Source organism: Protobothrops mucrosquamatus, unplaced genomic scaffold, assembly GCF_001527695.2.
Source record: "Protobothrops mucrosquamatus isolate PMUCROS unplaced genomic scaffold, P.Mucros_1.0 scaffold2793, whole genome shotgun sequence".
NCBI classification, from domain to species: Eukaryota; Metazoa; Chordata; class Lepidosauria; order Squamata; family Viperidae; genus Protobothrops; species Protobothrops mucrosquamatus.
The window spans coordinates 56,803-75,246 of NW_015388830.1; the positions used below are offsets into that span (position 1 = coordinate 56,803).

Here is an 18,444-nt window from a genome sequence, read left to right on the forward strand (position 1 = left end):
TGATTGGAGACTGGTGTCTTCAGGCCTGGCCCTGGGAACTAGCTCCTCTGGCTATGAGATTGCCTGTTGCAGAATTTTGCTTGATTTCATGAGTTATATAGCGTTTGTAGGTTTTGTAAGGTCTAATTAATCTATTTAACAGAATAACAGAGTTGGAAGGGATCTTGGAGATCCTCTAGTCCAGACATGTCAAACTCATGACGTCGCACAACGTATCGGAGCTTTTTCGCCGTTGCCGGCAATGGGGTGGGCGCGGCTCCGGTATGGTGAAACCGGCCCACGGGCCAGCAGTTTAACACCCCTGCTCTAGTCCAAACACCCCTCAAGCAGAAAACCCTTTGAAAGATATGGTTCAATGTTTGTAAGATCACATCTGCCAGCTCCTTCAGAACTCCTTGATGTAATCCATCAGGTCCTGGTCATTTGAACTCGTCTAGAGCAGGCAGGTATACCACTTACTATGTTGTTGCTTAATTTGTATTCCTAGTCTGTCTTTTACAGTTATGTTTTTGGTAGATTGTGTGAAGATAGATGCAAAGAATGACATAATAATAATAATAATAATAATAATAATAATAATAATAATAATAATAATAATAATAATAATAATAATAATAATAATAATAATAATAATAATTTTATTCCCTTTTTTTCAGAAACTCAAGGTGGCATAGAAAGCACTTCCTGGATAGCATCCTGGGTCAAGAAAGCAGCTCCTTTTCTCATTTTAATTTGCCCTGCCCACCTACCCCTCTTCCATGGACATACCTTTTGCCTATCAATTGGCATCTCAAGGACTACTGTCATGCTTGACCTAATGATCAACTATAAACTTGTGGCTCTTTTCTTCTGAGAAAATTTCTCCAGTTGGAGACTGGAGGCTTGTAGCCTGGTCCTGGGGAAAGAGTCCTTCTGGCTTTTAGATTATTGCTTAATTTCCTATATGGTTAATAGGCTGTCAACTAATTAATTTTTTTATTGTAAAGGGTTTTCTTGTTGAGTATTCCACTATTCCCTTCATGAAAGTCTCAATGTGTCTACTTTGAATCTTTGCATAATGGCCTTCTGCTCTTTTATTTCTGCTCCACACTTAATTCTTAACCATGGCAAAAATTCTTAATCCTCTCCTCACACTCATACCCACTGCCCCCTTTCTTTTGCCTTCTAGTGTTTTGGTTGTGTGTATGAAACATGCCCCAAAAGGAAGAAAAAAACCCTGAGTCTTTACAAAATGAAAATCAAAAGAAACACTCTTGCCAATGAACTCCATTGGCACTCAGTAGCCAGTCAGCCAGGAATTCTTCCAAGTTCTTCTCTTCCATTTCCTCTTTGCTAAAGTCCCATTTTATTCCCCTAAGACAGGGGTAGGCAACCTTGGCTCTTTTATGACTCGTGGACTTCAACTCCCAGAATTCCTGAGCCAGCCATGCTGAGGGGACTGGGAGAGGTTTCCAAGCTGAGCCAGGCTGGCTCAGGAATTCTGGGAGTTGAAGTCCACGAGTCCTAAAAGAGCCAAGGTTGCCTACCCCTGCCCTAAGACATCACAATGTTGTAGCCATTAAGAGTTCGCGTTATGGAATGGTCCTCTCAAAGATCCAGAGGTTTTTGAACCATTTCAATAATTTTCAGCTCCCGAGAATAATGAAATATGACATGGTAAGGGGTGTGCCCCAAAATGGCAGAGAGAGGGAGAGAAACCATAATCTGGTTATTTCAACATTTAAAAACTTTGCAATGTGTTTAATTTTGAAGCCCCTTGGAGCTTGAGGCTCAGGGCCAAAGAGCCTGTTGGTTCCTCCTCACTCCTGGCCTGGTTTTGGCTGTTGGGTGTCCTTCTGCAAGGGGATCATAGAGAGGGTGGGGGGAAGCATTATATTACCTGATGAAATCAAATCAAATGTTTATTACACTGAAACACCAGCATAAGGAACTTGGGTACGTTCAGTCAAAAACTACAGAAAATAATCAAAGTCTAAACATTATTATTATAAAAAGCTGATAAGATACAAGAGAGACTATATATAAATATTGAAATCTAAACAGAACTAAAAGGAGAGCTAAGAGCACAAGATGGGTTTAGGGAGCATAAAAATGAATATGTGGCCGATTAAACCTATCACTGTCCAAAGCCTAGTATGACAAGCTGGATGCTTATTAAGACTAGCTTATGGCACAGGTTATCCATTGTCTGACAAATTTTTAGTGCTGTTCTGCAGAATCTGGCAACACTCTATGTTGTACAATAGCAGGGTTCCTTTCTGAAAACAGCAGGAACGTGTAGAATTCTCCTTATAATACATTATAACCTAATCCAGTGATGGCAAACCTTTTAGAGACCGAGTGCCCAAACTGCAACCCAAAACCCACTTATGCATCGTCGGGTGCCAGGTGGGTGTGGCCCATTGGCTGGGTATGGCCAATTGGCTGGGTGTGGCTGCGGTCGTAACAGCAGACGGGGTGGGACTAAAAAGTTCAATCAATCAATTCCAACTCTGCAAGAAGTTGAAATTGACTGATTGACTGAACCTTTTTTTTTTTTTTGCACACGGCGGCAGAGGCCTAAAGCGAAAAGGTTTTATAAAACCCAGCTGAAGGCCTAGGACTGGGGCGACGGCGCGCGTGCCCACAGAGAGGGCTCTAAGTGCCGCCTCTGGCACCTGTGCCATAGGTTTGCCACCACTGCCCTAATCTCTGAATTGAATTGAAAAGAACAAAATTTAATTCTTCAATGTCTTTTCTCTACTTCTTCATGCCCAATACTGAGATATGTTTGACTAAAGTGAATCAGGCCCCAAATTAAATGGTCAATTTCTCCATCGCATTTCCAAATGTAGATCAGAAAAGAAATTCAAGCCTTCTCTTCACTCATCACCTTCTGCCTCATGTGGATTTTCTTGTGTGCAGTTAGGGAAGAACTTTGCGAGAAGCACCGTCCGCATTCTGGGCATCTGAAAGGTTTCTCCCCTGTGTGTAAACCTACGTGATTTATCAGGATAGACCTAGTACTGAAACTTTTCCCACAAACTGGACACTCATATGGTTTCTCCCCTGTGTGAGTCCTCTGGTGTGTCACCAGGGTGGAACGATGAGTGAAACTTTTTCCACAATCTAGACATTTGTACAGTTTCTCCCCAGTGTGAGTCTTCTGATGTAGCGCCAGGTCAGGATTCCGACTGAAACATTTCCCACAGTCCAGACAATTATATGGTTTTTCCCCAGTGTGAGTCCTCTGGTGAATCACCAGGGCGTAACTCCGAAGGAAACCTTTCCCACAATCTGGACACTTGTACGGTTTCTCCCCAGTGTGTATCCTCTGGTGTACCAGGAGATCAGAATTTTGACGGAAACCTTTCCCACAATCAGGACACTCATACGGTTTCTCCCCAGTGTGTATCCTCTGGTGTACCACCAGATCAGAATTGTAACTGAAACATTTCCCACAATGCGGACACATGTATGGTCTCTCTCCTGTGTGAGTCCTCTGGTGTATCACCAAGCCGTATTTCCAACTAAAACTTTTTCCACAATCTGAACACTCATATGGTTTCTCACCAGTGTGAGTCCTGCGGTGGGTCACCAGGTGGGAATTCTGACTGAAACATTTCCCACAATCCAGACACTTGTACGGTTTCTCTCCAGTGTGAGTCCTCTGATGTATAGCCAGAGCATAATTCCGAATGAAACTTTTCCCACAAATTAAGCACTCATACGGTTTCTCTCCTGTGTGTATCCTTTGGTGTATCACCAGGTCAGAATTGTGACTGGAGCCTGTCCCAGGATCCAGGCATTCATATGATTTATCCCCATTGTGAGTCCTCTCGTGTATAATAAATTTGGAATCGAGATACTCATACGGTGTCTCCCTTGGGTGTGTCTTCTGGTGTATCTCTAGGGCAGTATCTGTCCTAAAGCTTTTGCCATACTGAGGGCACTGGGAGGGCTTTTCTTTAGGGTGGGTCCTCTGATGCATAATCAGGTGTGATCTGCAATCTGTGCTTTTCTCACAATATGCATATCTGGGAGCTTTTCTACCAATTGGTTTCTGGAGATCAAAAATATTGCCACATAGGGCAGACTGTCATGCAGTCCAAGTGATCCCTTCCTCCCTACTGATTTCCAGATTTTTCCTTCTTTTTTTTCAATTTGGAAATGATCCCCTCTGACCTTTTTGTGGAGTATTTTCATGAGCTCCACAGACTCAATAATTTCCTGTTATTTCTCTCTTTTGTCTGTCAGCTGCTGGGGAAATGGAGGACTGTTTTACTTTTCTGGAGGAAGTAGGAAAAACTTTGATTGCTGGCTAGATTTGCTTTCCTTTTTAATGCTTGTTGAAGATTCTCTCTTGTTCAGAATGCTCTTCCTGATGTCCTTTTTCGTCTATAAGATTCACATAAAATGGTTAGTTTAATTATTGAACACAAATGGATGCACAAGATGTGAAATCAGCAAGAAAAGAAGCATAAGTTACAATCAAAAAGCAAACATACCAAAATAGTAGAGTTACCTTTAACATTATGATTCCTTTCACAGATAGAAGTCCATGAGATCCAAGTTCAAATACCAAAGCAATCATGACATTCTCTTGTTGATTTTAGTAAATCACAAATTCTTAGCATTTAGTATATTAGATAACTGGAAATGCTGAGGATAGAGGACATATTGAAATATAGGTACACAAACCTACATATGTATATATGTTAAAAATCCGTGTATGTTTCAGCCTGAAAAAACTTCTAGAACTGGTATACTAAACGTTTTTAGTCCAATACAGGCTATTTTTCTATCTTGGAGATTTCTAATATTTCTGGACTTATTATTTATATTAGAATTACTCTGGAATTGGGGAAGCTTGGGGAAGCTATTGTTATTGCTTCAACCATGATCCTCACCTGTGAGCAAAGAAAGCAGGCAGAGGATTTTTATTTTTATTTGAAAATGTTTCTGGAAGAATTTGCGGCAAAAATTACCCAATCCATGGATTTGAGGCTTAGGAGAAGAGGTTGGGTTTAAAAACAGGTAATTGCTGTTGTTATGTGCCACATGATGAATTTTTTTCCCACTTTTTCAATTTTCTCCATTTTCATATCAGAATTGGCATATGTTGAGAGATCGTGACCCTGTTATATAGAACTTTAGGCAAAGAAAATCAAGCCTAACCAGGACATACTTTCAAAAATATTTCTTTGGCTTGATGGAGAATTTGGCACCGGTACACTCTTAGAGACACAAAAGTGGGTCTGCAAAAGCATATACATTTTTCTCAAGATGTCTATCATTTTGAAGAATTGATAGGATACAGATTTCAAAGTGGATATTTTATCAAAGAACTTCTCAGATCATAATCCGCTCATTTTAAAGTTTAACATTGAGATCTTCTCATTGCAGATTTAACAAGGCAATTTTACAAAAAGATCATGTGGCTGGTAACAATTCAAATAAATTAAACAAATTATTTGATAACAATCTTGAAAAGTGTGCTGATATAAAATTTGTTTGAGATGCCAGTGAAGCCGTGATAAGAGGAGGCTTCATCCAATATAACGCTGAGTTGAAAAAAGAAATCCAAGAAAAGATGCAGATCACATTAGATGAATTAAAAAGAAAGAATATAAATTGGAGAACTTCCCAGCCAATACTACTATTCCATATCAAATTAAACTTTTACAACAATTATGTCCGTTCCTGTGCTGACTTTGAACAGAACCTTTTCGTGCTATGTTTATCTCTCAGATATTTAACTTTTTGATATTGTTTTGGTGATAGGATAGGATAGGATAGACAAAAAGTGAACTTCTTCAGAGGAAATGGTGCCCAAAGCCTCTGCAAGATTTAAAGCACCAGTTTTGCCCATGAAATTCCTCCCTTGCCAAAACAACACACTAATTTAAAAAAAGCACACGGAGTCAACTCTAAAGTAAAGAAGACTTTTTAAATCTCCCAACCAGCAGAAAATTGAAGGAACCAATTTTACTATATTACTATTATCCTTCTCGTCTTTCCTACTACTTATTTGCTTAGATTCTTATGACTATAATTTTATTGTTTCTATCTTATCATTTATGTGGATTGCTAATTAGTGTCCTATTATGATTTATGTTGATTGCTTATTTAGTATCCTATGACTATCGCTGAATGTTGTATCTTACGATTTATGATTGTACTTTATCGTTATGATGATTTATCTCTTGTTGCTTGTATGTACATCGAGGGCTTATGCACCGGAGACAAATTCCTCATGTGTCCTATCACAACGTCCTGTCCTATCCTATCCTATCCTATCCTATCCTATCCTATCCTATCCCTATCCCTATCTTATCCTCTAGTCCAGGGGTAGTCAACCTTGGCTCTTTTATGACTCGTGGACTTCAACTCCCAGAATTCCTGAGCCAGCTAAGCTGGCTCAGGAATTCTGGGAATTGAAGTCCACGAGTCATAAAAGAGCCAAGGTTGACTACCCCTGCTCTAGTCTACTATCATGAAGCATCACTGGAATAAAATTTGGGGAGGGAAAGAATATGCAGCAGCTGAGTATGTGTCGGCCTTGTCCCTTCGCTGCTTCCACGCCGCGGAGGAAACCAAACAGCCCGACTTACTCCCAGTTTCCCCTCCGACCTGCCCTCCACTCACCTTCCAGCTGCAGCTTCCACTCTGAGAAGCGCAGGAGAGCCGGCCTCCACGCCTCTATCCTCCCAGGGCTCAGCCGGAAGAGGAAGTTCCTCTGTCCTTCTCCAAATCGTCTCTAGCAATGCAATACTCTATCGTTTTAACACATCTTCAGTTCAGTCGTTCCCCTTCCCGTTAGATCAGGGGTAGGCAACCTCGGCTCTGACTCAGGAATTCTGGGAGTTGAAGTCCACGAGTCATAAAAGAGCCGAGGTTGCCCACCCCTGCGTTAGATGTTATTAGAAGGCGATCTGGCGATCCGCTGCTGTGTTGGCGGCTTCCGAAGAGCGGCTTTGGCTGATGACCTCAGGCCTAAGGCCGGACTGGGACTAAGCGCTTCCCGATCTCTAGCCTGGTGCCTTTACCGCTAGCTAGGCCAAACTGGCTCTTCTTACTGCTCACAAAATCCACCCGCTGCTGCTCCAACAGCCTTTTTTTTTCATAGAATAAAAAGGGATCCTGGAGGTCATCTAGTCCAAACTCCTGCTCGAGCAGCAGAGCAAGACAGCAAATGGCTGTCTAATCCAGTGTTTCTCAACCTTGACCATTTTAAGGCATGTGGACTTCAACTCCCAGAATTCCACAGCCAGCAATGCTGGCTGTGGAATTCTGGGAGTTGAAGTCCACATGCCTTAAAATGGTCAAGGTTGAGAAACACTGGACTCTAATCTCTTCTTAAAGACCTCCAGGGATGGAGTGCCCATAACCTCTGGAGGCCAGCTGTTCCATTGGTTAATTGTCCTCACTGTCAGGAAATTTCTCCTTAATTCCAGGTTGCTTCTCTCTTCGATTAATTTCCACCCATTGCTTCTTGTCCTGCCTTCAGGTGCTTTGAAAAATAAGTTGATCCTCTCATCTTTGTGGCAGCCCCTAAAATATTGGAACACTGCTATCATGTCACCCCCTACTCCTTCTTTTTACTAGACTAGACATACCCAATTCTTGCAACCGGTCTTCATATGTCTTGGAATCCAACTGTGGTAACTTTGAACGGTCACTAAATGAACTGTTGTAAGTCGAGGATTACCTGTAACTCCAGGCGGCTCCAACACATCTTCCTCCACCTATTTTCCCCATAATAACCCTGTGAGGTGGGTTTGGCCGAGCACTAGTGATTGGCCCAAAGTCACCCAGCTGGCTCTAATGGCCTACGGTGGGATTTGAACTCACACTCCTTTAAGATTGCCTGTTGCTTAATTTTGTTTTGTTTTATTAGTTATATATCATTTGTAGTTTTTGTGGGGTCTAAGTTATCTTTACTGCAAAGGAGTTACTTGTTGGGTACTCCACTATTCCCTTCGTGTCAATATCAAAGTGTCCAATATATATAATTAAAATCAATATTTGTTCTACTCCAAACTTAAGTGTGCCATAAATTATTATTGCTATTGTTATTTTCAGACTCATATATATTGCCCCACTTTTTGCCATCTGGTGTTTTGGTGGTATGCATGAGACACCTCCCAAGGGAAAAAAAAGATGGAGTCTTCACAGAATGATAATCAAAAGAACCATACCTTTTGCAATGAACTCTTATAATAGCCAGTCAACCATGAACACTTTCAACATCTTCCCTTCCATTTCTCCATGTCCCCTTCGATTCCCCAAAGACACCAAAAAAGCTGTAGCCACTAAGAGTTTGTATTATGGAATAATCCTCTCAGAGATCCTGAGGCTTTTCAACCATTTCAATAATTTTCAGCTCCTAAGCATAATAAAACGTGACTTGATAACAGAGGTGCCCAAAAATGGCACCAAAAAAGAAACAGGGAAGGAATACAGAATAGAATACAAAATAGCAGAGCTGGAAGGGACCTTGGAGATCTAGTCCAACCCCCTGATAAAGCAGGAGACCCCAGGGGTAGGCAACCTTGGCTCTTTTATGACTCATGGACTTCAACTCCCAGAATTCCTGAGCCAGCCGTGCTGAGGGGAAAGGGAGAGGTTTCCAAGCTGAGCCATGCTGGCTCTGGAATTCTGGGAGTTGAAGTCCACGAGTCATAAAAGAGCCAAAGTTGCCTACCCCTGCCCTATACCATTCCAGACAAGTAACTGTCTAGTCTCTTCTTAAAAGCCACCAGTGGCTGGCTCAGGAATTCTGGGAGTTGAAGTCCACCAGTCATAAAAGAGTCAAGGTTGCCTACCCCTGCACTAGTCGATTGTTCTCAGTGCTAGGAAGTTTCTCCTTAGATCTAGGTTGCTTTTCTTCTTGCTTAGTTTCCATCCGTTGCTTCTTCTTTCGTCTTCAGGTGCTTTGGAAAACAAGCTAGCCCCCTCTTCTTTGTAGCAGCCCCTCAGATATTGGAACACTGCCATCATGACATACTCAGTTCTTTTTTATTAAATGTAATTTGATGATTTAAAAGTTTAAAAACTTGCACATGTTTAAATTTGAAGCCATTTGGAGCTTGAGGCTCAGTCTAAACAAGCCTCTTTGTTCCTCCTCACTCCTGGCCTGGTCCTGAACGTTGGGCATCTTCTATAAAAAAGAACATTTGCAATGTGACCTACTGGGGGGGGGGGGGAACATATGATATTACCTGATCAGATCAAACCAAATCTTTATTACAGTGAAAGACCAAGGAATGAGGGGTACATTTAATTTAAAAGCATGGAAAATAATCAATGTCCCAAAGTAATAATTATTATAAAAAGCTAAAAGTTATAAAAGAGATACAAATTACTTAAAAGCAGAACTATAAATGGAACTACAGATAGCCCTTGATTTACGACCACAATTAAGCCCAAAATTTCTGTCGTTAAGTGAGTTTTGCCCCATCTTACGACTTCTCTTGCCTCAGTTGTTAAGTGAATCTGACTGCCCCATTGTTTTTTTCTGTCAGGTCGCAAAAGGTGATCACATGACCTTGGGACACAGCAACCATTGTAAATATGAGTCAGTTGTCAAGCGTCTGAATTTTGATCACGTGACCATGGGGATGCTACAAAGGTCGTAAGTGCGAAAAGCGGCCATGTGTCCCTTTTTTCAATGCCGATGTAACTTTGAACGGTCACTGAACAAACTGTTGTAAGTCCAGGATTACCTATATCAGGTAATATAGGTAATTTGGGTAATATAGGACCCAGATTGCTGGGAGGGGCAATATGCTGACTGTAAACCGCTTGGAGAGGACTGTAAAGCACTGTGAAGCAGTATATAAGTCTAAGTGCTACTGCTACTGCTATATAAGAAGGGCTAGGACAGGAGTAGGCAACCTTGGCTCTTTTATGACCCCTGGACTCAGGAATTCTGGGAGTTGAAGTCCACGAGTCATAAAAGAGCCAAGGTTGCTTACCCCTGGGCTAGGAGCATGAGAGAGGTGTTGGGAGCATAAAGGTTAATATGTGGTAAACTAAATTTATCATTCTACAGAGCACACCAGTATGATGACTTGGATGCTCGTTAACATTAGTTTATGGCACAGGTCATCATCTGACAAATTTTAAGTGATGAACCTCAGAACCTGGCAACCTTATATACTGTAGCAGGATTCCTGTCTGAAACCAGCAGGGAGGTGTCATGTACATCCTATTTATGCAATCATGGTCAAACAAGCCCGGTATGAACATCTCTGCAATACAATCATTGGCAAAGCACATTCTCTGATGTTTCTATGTGTGCAGAGTCAGGGGGGCATCGTATTATAACCTAAATTATCCTACTTAAACAAACAAAATTGAATTCTTTGGTGTCTTCTAAACTTGGCAAAACCGGAACCATTCATCCACATAGCTAAAATGCCACTTAGCTGCGCCTAATAATTTTCCTCTGTTTACTTCTAGGGATTTGTTTTTGGGAGGGGGGGACTTTTAAAAGAAGCCCTGAGAGTGGAATGAAAGAATTGGACAAGTTTCCAAAGTGTTGCGAAGAGAGCTTCGCATTCCCTTGTCCCAATTATCACAGCAATGCCGACACTACTCATTTTTTTCCCTTGTCAAAAGCTATTCAGGGATCTTATACAATGTGTTTTTAAAAATGAAACATTTACCACTGTGCAATTCTTTTTCTCATGGGGGATGCAACAAAATTGTCAGCACCTTGGTGCTGCTGTCACCCACCAGCCACCAAAGGCTAACAAGAGGCACCCCTAAACAAACAAGATCGCAGCAGGAGTTGCTAATAAACTTGAAGATCCTCCACTCAAAATGACAACCCCATTCTTTTCAATATTCTTACAACACCTATACATCATGTTCAACAGTCCAAAGGTGCTTTTTCCAAGAGGCAACTGGACTTTTTTTCCCCCCTTGAGAATATTTCACTTCTCACCCAAGAAGCTTCTTCAGTTCTGACTGACTGGTGGAGTCAGAACTGAAGAAGCTTCTTGGATGAGAAGCGAAATGTCTTCAAGGAAAAACAAAGGAAGTCCAGGAGTTGCCTCTTGGAAAAAGCACCTTTGGGACAACCATGACCTGGATGACTGAGAATCTTCACAGACATGTTCAACAGCCTTTATATGTGAAATTTTACACTGCTGTTGCTGTTAAGGCCTCTCTCCTATATTCACCAGTCTGTACTTCACCCTAACCACAATGTGAACAAGCATTGAGGACTGAATAGTTGGAAGTCTTAGGAGAAGATAAACTCTGAACCCCTTATTTTTTCATATTTGAGGAACCATAACCTGTAAGTAAATTTGAGTGCTCCTATCTTCTACAGGTAATACACGGTATTCAGTAATTTCTGTTGACAGCCAGATATAGGTAGTTAGCTTTTATAAAAACAACATTTTCCTTTCCTTTCCTTTTCTCTCCTCTCTCATGATTCATATTAAGACATATTTGACTAAAGTGAATCAGGCCCAAAATTAAGTAGTTTCTCAGCTGCATTTCCAAAAGTAGGTCAGACAAGAAATTCAAGCCTTTTCTGCAACCATCACCTTCTGCCTCATGTGCATTTTCTTGTGTGTAATAAGGGAGGAATTTTGCGTGAAGCACCGTCCACACTCGGGGCATTTGAAAGGTTTCTCCCCTGTGTGTAAACCTACGTGATTAATAAGGTTAGTCCTAGTACTGAAACCTTTCCCACAATCCGGACACTCATATGGTTTCTCTCCTGTGTGAGTCCTCTGGTGCATCACCAGCACATGATTCTGACTGAAACTTTTCCCACAATCTGAACATTCGTAAGGTTTCTCCCCAGTGTGTGTCCTCTGGTGTTTCACCAGGTGGGAATTCTGGCTGAAACTTTTCCCACAATCTGAACACTCATACGGTTTCTCCCCTGTGTGTGTCCTTTGGTGTATTAGCAGGCCGGAATTCCGACTGAAACTTCTCCCACAATCTGAACACTCATATGGTTTCTCCCCTGTATGAATTCTCTGGTGCATCACCAGGGCATAATTCCGGATGAAACTTTTCCCACAATCTAGACACTCATATGGTTTTTCCCCAGTGTGAGTCCTCTGGTGTATAACCAGATCGGAATTATGACTGAAACTTTTCCCACAATCTGGACACTCATACGGTTTCTCCCCAGTGTGAGTCCTCTGGTGTACCACCAAGTCAGAACGGTGTCTGAAGTGTTTCCCACATTCCAGACACTCTGGTTTCTCCCCAATATGAGTTCTCTGGTGGTTCGCTAGGTGGGAATTCTGACCAAACCTTTTCCCACAATCGGGACACTCATATGGTTTCTCTCCTGTGTGCATCCTCTTGTGTATTGCTAGGGTGGCCTGGTTCCTAAAGCTTTTGCCACATTGGCGGCACTGGGTGGGCTTTTGTCCAGTGTGAGTCCTCTCGTTCATAATCACATAAGGTTTGCAATCCCACAATATGCACATCTGTGGGGCTTTTCCACCTACGACAGTTTTGGATGTGGAAATCAAATATATTGCCACATAGGGCAGACAGTCATGCAGTCCAAGTGACTCGTTCCTCCCCACTGATTTCCAGATATTTCCCTCTTTTTCTGATTTTGGAAACACTCCTCCTTGACCTTTTCATGGAGTGCTTCCTTGAATTCCACAGAGTCTGTTTTTTCCAGCTCAAAACTCTCTCCTCTTATTCTCTCTTTTGTCTGTCATCTGATAGAAGAAGTTGTGGTTTTCTGGAGAAAATGGAAAAGACTTTGATTACTGGCTGGATTTTCCTTTTTAATGCTGCTTCTGATTCTCACTTGTCCAACATGATCTTCTGCACAGCCTCTTCGTCTAAAAGATTCACATAATATAAATGGATGCACAAGATGTGAAAACAACAAGAAAAAAGCATAAATTACAATTAGGAAGCAATCACGCCAATGTATTAAATTTATCTATAACATTAATTATGATTCATTTCGAAGATAGAAGACTCTGAGATCCATGTTCAAATAACCGTTACAATCATTACATTCTCTTCTTCAAAGTTACAATGGCACTGAAAGAGGGGACTTATGACCATTTTTCACACTTACGACCATTGCAGCATCCCCATGGTCATGTGATCAAAATTCAGATGCTTGGCAACTAATTCACAGTTATGACGGTTGCAGTGTCCCAGGGTCATGTGATCCCCTTTTGTGACTTTCTTACAAGCAAAGTCAAGGGGGAATCCAGTTTCACTTCACAACCATGACACTAATTTATCAACTGCAGTGATTCACTTAACAACTGTGTCAAGAAAGGTCATAAAATGGGTCAAAATTCACTTAAATGTTTCACTTAGCAAAAGAAATGTTCGGTTCTATTGTGGTCGTAAGCTGTGGACTACCTGTATATCATAATTTTCTACCATTGTTATTATCAAAGATAACTGGAAATGCTGAGGATAGTTTATACAGATATACAGATATATGCAGAGAGAGAAATACAGATACACACATCTACAAATGTATGCATCTCAAAAATCCATGTGTATTTCAGCCTGAAAAATGTGTCAAATCTGGGTACGCTCAAATAATAATAATAATAATAAGTTGGAACGGACCTTGGAGGTCATTGAGTCCAACCCCCTGCTCACGCAGGAAACCCTATACCCATGGTGGCGAACCTATGGCACGCATGCCACAGGTGGCACGCAGAGCCCTATCTGTGGGCACGTGTGCCGTTGCCCCAGTCCTAGGTCTTCAGCTGGATTTTATAAAACCTTTTCGCTTTATGCCTCCACCGCCATGTGCAAAAAAAAAAGGTTCAATCAATGAATCAATTTCAACTTCTTGCGGGGAAAAAAAGATCATGCAAAGTTGGAATTTATTGACTGAACTTTTTAGTCCCACCCAGTCTGCCGTTACCACCACAGCCACAGCCACCCAATGGGCCACGCCCACACAACGGACCACACCCACCCAATGGGCCACGCCTACCCAGCACCTGACGATGCATAAGTGGGTTTTAGGTTGCAGTCTGGGCACCCGATCTCTAAAAGGTTCGCTATCACTGCCCTATACCATTTCAGACAAATGGCTATCCAGTCTCTTCTTAAAGATTTCCAGTGTTGGAGCATTCACCACTTCTGGAGGCAGGTTGTTCCACTGGTTAATTGTTCTAACTGTCAGGAAGTTTCTCTTTAGTTCTAGGTTGCTTCTCTCCTTGACTAGTTTCCATCCGTTGCTATTTGTCCTGCCTTCAGGTGCTTTGGAAAATAGCTTGACTCCCTCTTCTTTGTGGCAGCCCCTGAGATACTGGAACACTGCTATCATGTCCCCCCTCGTCCTTCTCTTCATTAGAGAAGGGGGGATGTTGGGGGAAGGCGTCAACAGAGGAAATGGTGTCCAAAACCTCTGCAAGATTTAAAGCACCAGTTTTGCCCATTAAACTCCTCACCTGCCCAGAAAACAACGTGCTCATAAAAACCACAAGGAGTCGCCCCTAGCACGAAGGAGACATTTAAGTCTCCCCCAACCAGCAGAAAAATGTGGACCAGAGTTTTAAAGTGAGCAGAATCTATGAAATTATATTTGGGGAGGAAAGAAACAGGTAGCAGATGGCATGTTTCAGCCTTGTTCCTTCTCTGCTTCTACACCGTGGAGGAAACCAAACAGCCCAACTTGCTCCTCGCCTTTCCTCCGACCTGTCCCCAACTGACCTGCCAGCCGCTGTCCTTGGAAGAGCTGGAAAACTGTCTCCCATTGCTTCATCCTCCTATGGGTCATCCAGAAGAGGAAGTTCCTCTTCTCTTCTGCTCCCTCCCACAACCCCTCTAGCAATACTCGATGGTTTTAACACCTTTCAGCTTAGCCGCTCCCCTTCCTGTTGGGTGTTATTACACAGCAACCAGCTGTGTTGCTATTCTGTTGCTGGCTTTCTAGGCGGGGGTTTTGTTGATGGCTTCGTGCATAAGGCAGGATTGGAGCTGAGCCTTTCTCAGTTCTGGGGCTTTCGCCACTACACCAAACTGGCTCTTCTTCTTCCTTACAAAATCTACCCACTTAGCTGTTCCTGCAGCTGCAATCTTTCAAGATCTAGTCAAAATGAAATTCAATGATGAAAAAAGTAAGGTTCTACATTTAGGCAAGAAAAACCAAATGTACAGGTATAGTATAGGGGGTACCTTGCTCAATAGTAGTAACTGTGAGAGGGATCTCGGAGTCCTGGTGGACAATCACTTAAATATGAGCCAGCCGTGTGCTGCAGCTGCCAAAAAAGCCAACACAGTGCTAGGCTGCATTAACAGAGGGATAGAATCAAGATCACATGAAGTGTTAATTCCACTTTACAATGCCTTGGTAAGGCCACACTTGGAATACTGCATCCAGTTTTGGTCACCACGATGTAAAAAAGATGCTGAGACTCTAGAAAGAGTACAGAGAAGAGCAACAAAGATGATTAGGGGACTGGAGGCTAAAACATATAAAGAACGGTTGCTGGAACTGGGTATGTCTAGTTTAACAAAGAGAAGGACGAGGGGGGACATGATGGCAGTGTTCCAATATCTCAGGGGCTGCCACAAAGAAGAGGGAGTCAAGCTATTCTCCAAAGCGCCTGAAGGCAGGACAAGAAGCAATGGATGGAAACCAATCAAGGAGAGAAGCAACCTAGAACTAAGGAGAAACTTCCTGACAGTTAGAACAATTAACCAGTGGAACAACCTGCCTCCAGAAGTGGTGAACGCTCCAACACTGGAAGTTTTTAAGAAGAGACTGGATAGCCGTTTGTCTGAAATGGTGTAGGGTTCCTGCCTGGGCAGGGGGTTGGACTCGATGACCTCCAAGGTCCCTTCCAACTTTATTATTATTATTATTATTATTATTATTATTATTATTATTATTATTATTATTATTATTATTATTAATAATAATAATAATAATAATAATCTTTGCAACCGGTTCCCCATTATTCTCCTGATAACAGATCTTTTTTTATCTTTAAATCTGAGCTTCTCAAACTTTTCTTCTGAAGAAATGGAGTGTTTCTCCGATTGTAGACTGGTGGCTTCTGGTCTGGGTCCGGGGACCAGCTCCTCTGGCTATGAGATTGCCCGTTGCTTAATATTGTTTGGTTTTATTAGTTATATAGTGGTCAGATTTTGGTGTGTCTAATTTATATATTCTTTCTACTGTTTAAGGGATTACTTGTTGGGAGTTCCACTATTTTCTTTTTATCAGTTTCATTGTGTCTATTTTGAATGTTTGTGTAATGGGATTCAGTTACTGTTCTTTTATTTCTGCTCCTCAATTAATTCTTAAGCATGACATATATTGTTATTCCTCTCCTCACATTCATACCCATTGCCCCTCTTTTTTTCCATCTGGTATTTTGGTTGTATGTATGAGATACACCCCAAAGGAAAAAAAAATTGAAGTCTTCGCTGAATGATAATAAAAAAAACATGCTCTTTGCAAGGAACACTTGTACTAGCCAGTCAGACATTAATTCTTCCCTTCCTTCTCTCTGTGCTACTGTCCCATTTGGTTCCCCAAACACATCAGAATGTTGTAGCCATTAAAGGTATGCATTATTACAGGATGGTCCTCTTAAAGATCCAAAGGCTTTTGAAGCATTTTCAGCTCCTGAGTATAATAAAATGTGACTTGATAACAGAGATGCCCCACAAATGGCACCAAAAAAGAGAGGGGAATAGATAAGGAAGAGAGAATTAAATGTAATTTGATTATTTTAGAGTTTAAAAACTTTGCACATATTTAATTTTGAAGCCACTTGGAGCTTGAGGCTCAAGCCAAACAAACATCTCGATTCCTCCTAACTCTGGCCTGATCCTAGTTGCTGAGTTTCCTTCTCTAAAGGCTTCCTATGCAATGTGATCTCCTGGAGAAAAAAAAGCACTATATAACCTGATAAAATCAAATCAATCTTTATTACAGTGAAAGACTGGCATATAGTTAAAACAGAAGTCCCCAACCTTTTTGGTTTGGCGGCCTAGGGAGGCAGGCACCATTACGCGTGCATGTGTGCACGCACAAATGGGCCACACGCGAGTGCCACAAATGGGGTGGTGCTAGCACTGGCAGGATGCATGGGGCAGCACTAATGCCAGCAGGACGCTTGGCACAGGGTGGCGCTAGCACTGGTGGGATGCTCGGGGTGGTACTAGCATAAAGGGGGTGAGTGCATGCGCACACACGCGTGCACGGCCATCCCTTCACGCAGCCCAATGGCCAAGAGGCCAGGGCCCAGTAGTGGGCTGTAGCCCACAGGTTGGGAGCCCCTGAGTTAAAAAGTACAGAAAAAATCATAGTCTAAAAATGATAATACATAGAAGAGAGAATATATATAAAAACAGAAGTTTAAATGGAACTAAGAGGAAAGCTAGGGTGAGATGGGTGTAGGGAGCATAAAGGTTAGTTATGTGGCAGACTAAATTTATCACAACACAGAGCACATAAATGTGACACGCTGGATGCTGGTTAAAACTAGTTTGTGACACATGTCATCCATCATCTGATAAATTTTAAATGCTGATCCACAGAACTTGGCAAATTTATTCATTCATTCACTCACTCATTAAATTCACTTGCTGGCATCTTACCAGAGGGTAATTCTGGGTGGCTTATTAAAAAGATAAAAATATGTAAAATCTATAAACACAACGAATATGCTATAAAAATATAAATATATACATACTCAACAATACTCAAATGCTCAACCATACTCATGTTATACAATATGATAGTAGCAGTAGGATAGTACTCAGCGTGGGTTCTCAATGGAACCGCATCTACATGGAGGGAAGTGTGTAGTGGGGTGCCCCAGGGCTCTGTTTTAGGCCCAGTGCTCTTCAACATCTTCATCAACGATTTGGACGAGGGGATAGATGGGGAACTCATCAAATTTGCAGACGACACCAAGCTGGCAGGAATAGCCAACACTCCAGAAGACGGGCTTAAGATACAGGAGGATCTGGGCAGACTGGAACACTGGGCACTATCTAACAAAATGAAATTCAATGGTGAAAAAAGCAAGGTTCTACATTTAGGCAAGAAAAACCAAATGTACAGGTATAGTATAGGGGGTACCTTGCTCAATAGTAGTAACTGTGAGAGGGATCTCGGAGTCCTAGTGGACAATCACCTAAATATGAGCCAGCAGTGTGCTGCAGCTGCCAAAAAGGCCAACACAGTGCTAGGCTGCATTAACAGAGGGATAGAATCAAGATCATGTGAAGTGTTAATACCACTTTACAATGCCTTGGTAAGGCCACAGTTGGAATACTGCATCCAGTTTTGGTCACCACGATGTAAAAAAGATGTTGAGACTCTAGAAAGAGTACAGAGAAGAGCAACAAAGATGATTAGGGGACTGGAGGCTAAAGCATATAAGGAAAGGCTGCTGGAATTGGGTATGTCTAGTTTAATGAAGAGAAGGACGAGGGGGGACATGATAGCAGTGTTCCAATATCTCA

General features: G+C 41.9%; 1 protein-coding gene across 1 annotated transcript in view; it reads right to left on the reverse strand.

Annotated features, from left to right (window-relative positions):
• Positions 1–11,420: 11,420 nt before the first annotated feature.
• LOC107296417 (zinc finger protein 665-like) overlaps positions 11,421–18,444 on the reverse strand; it is a 24,180-nt gene continuing 17,156 nt past the window's right edge. The window contains exons 3-4 of the mRNA XM_029286049.1: positions 17,557–17,559; positions 11,421–12,401 (exon numbers count right to left, since the gene is read on the reverse strand). Coding sequence (XP_029141882.1) covers positions 11,520–12,401; positions 17,557–17,559 — 885 coding nt within the window. The 3' untranslated portion in view covers positions 11,421–11,519. The remainder of the gene's footprint in view (positions 12,402–17,556; positions 17,560–18,444) is intronic.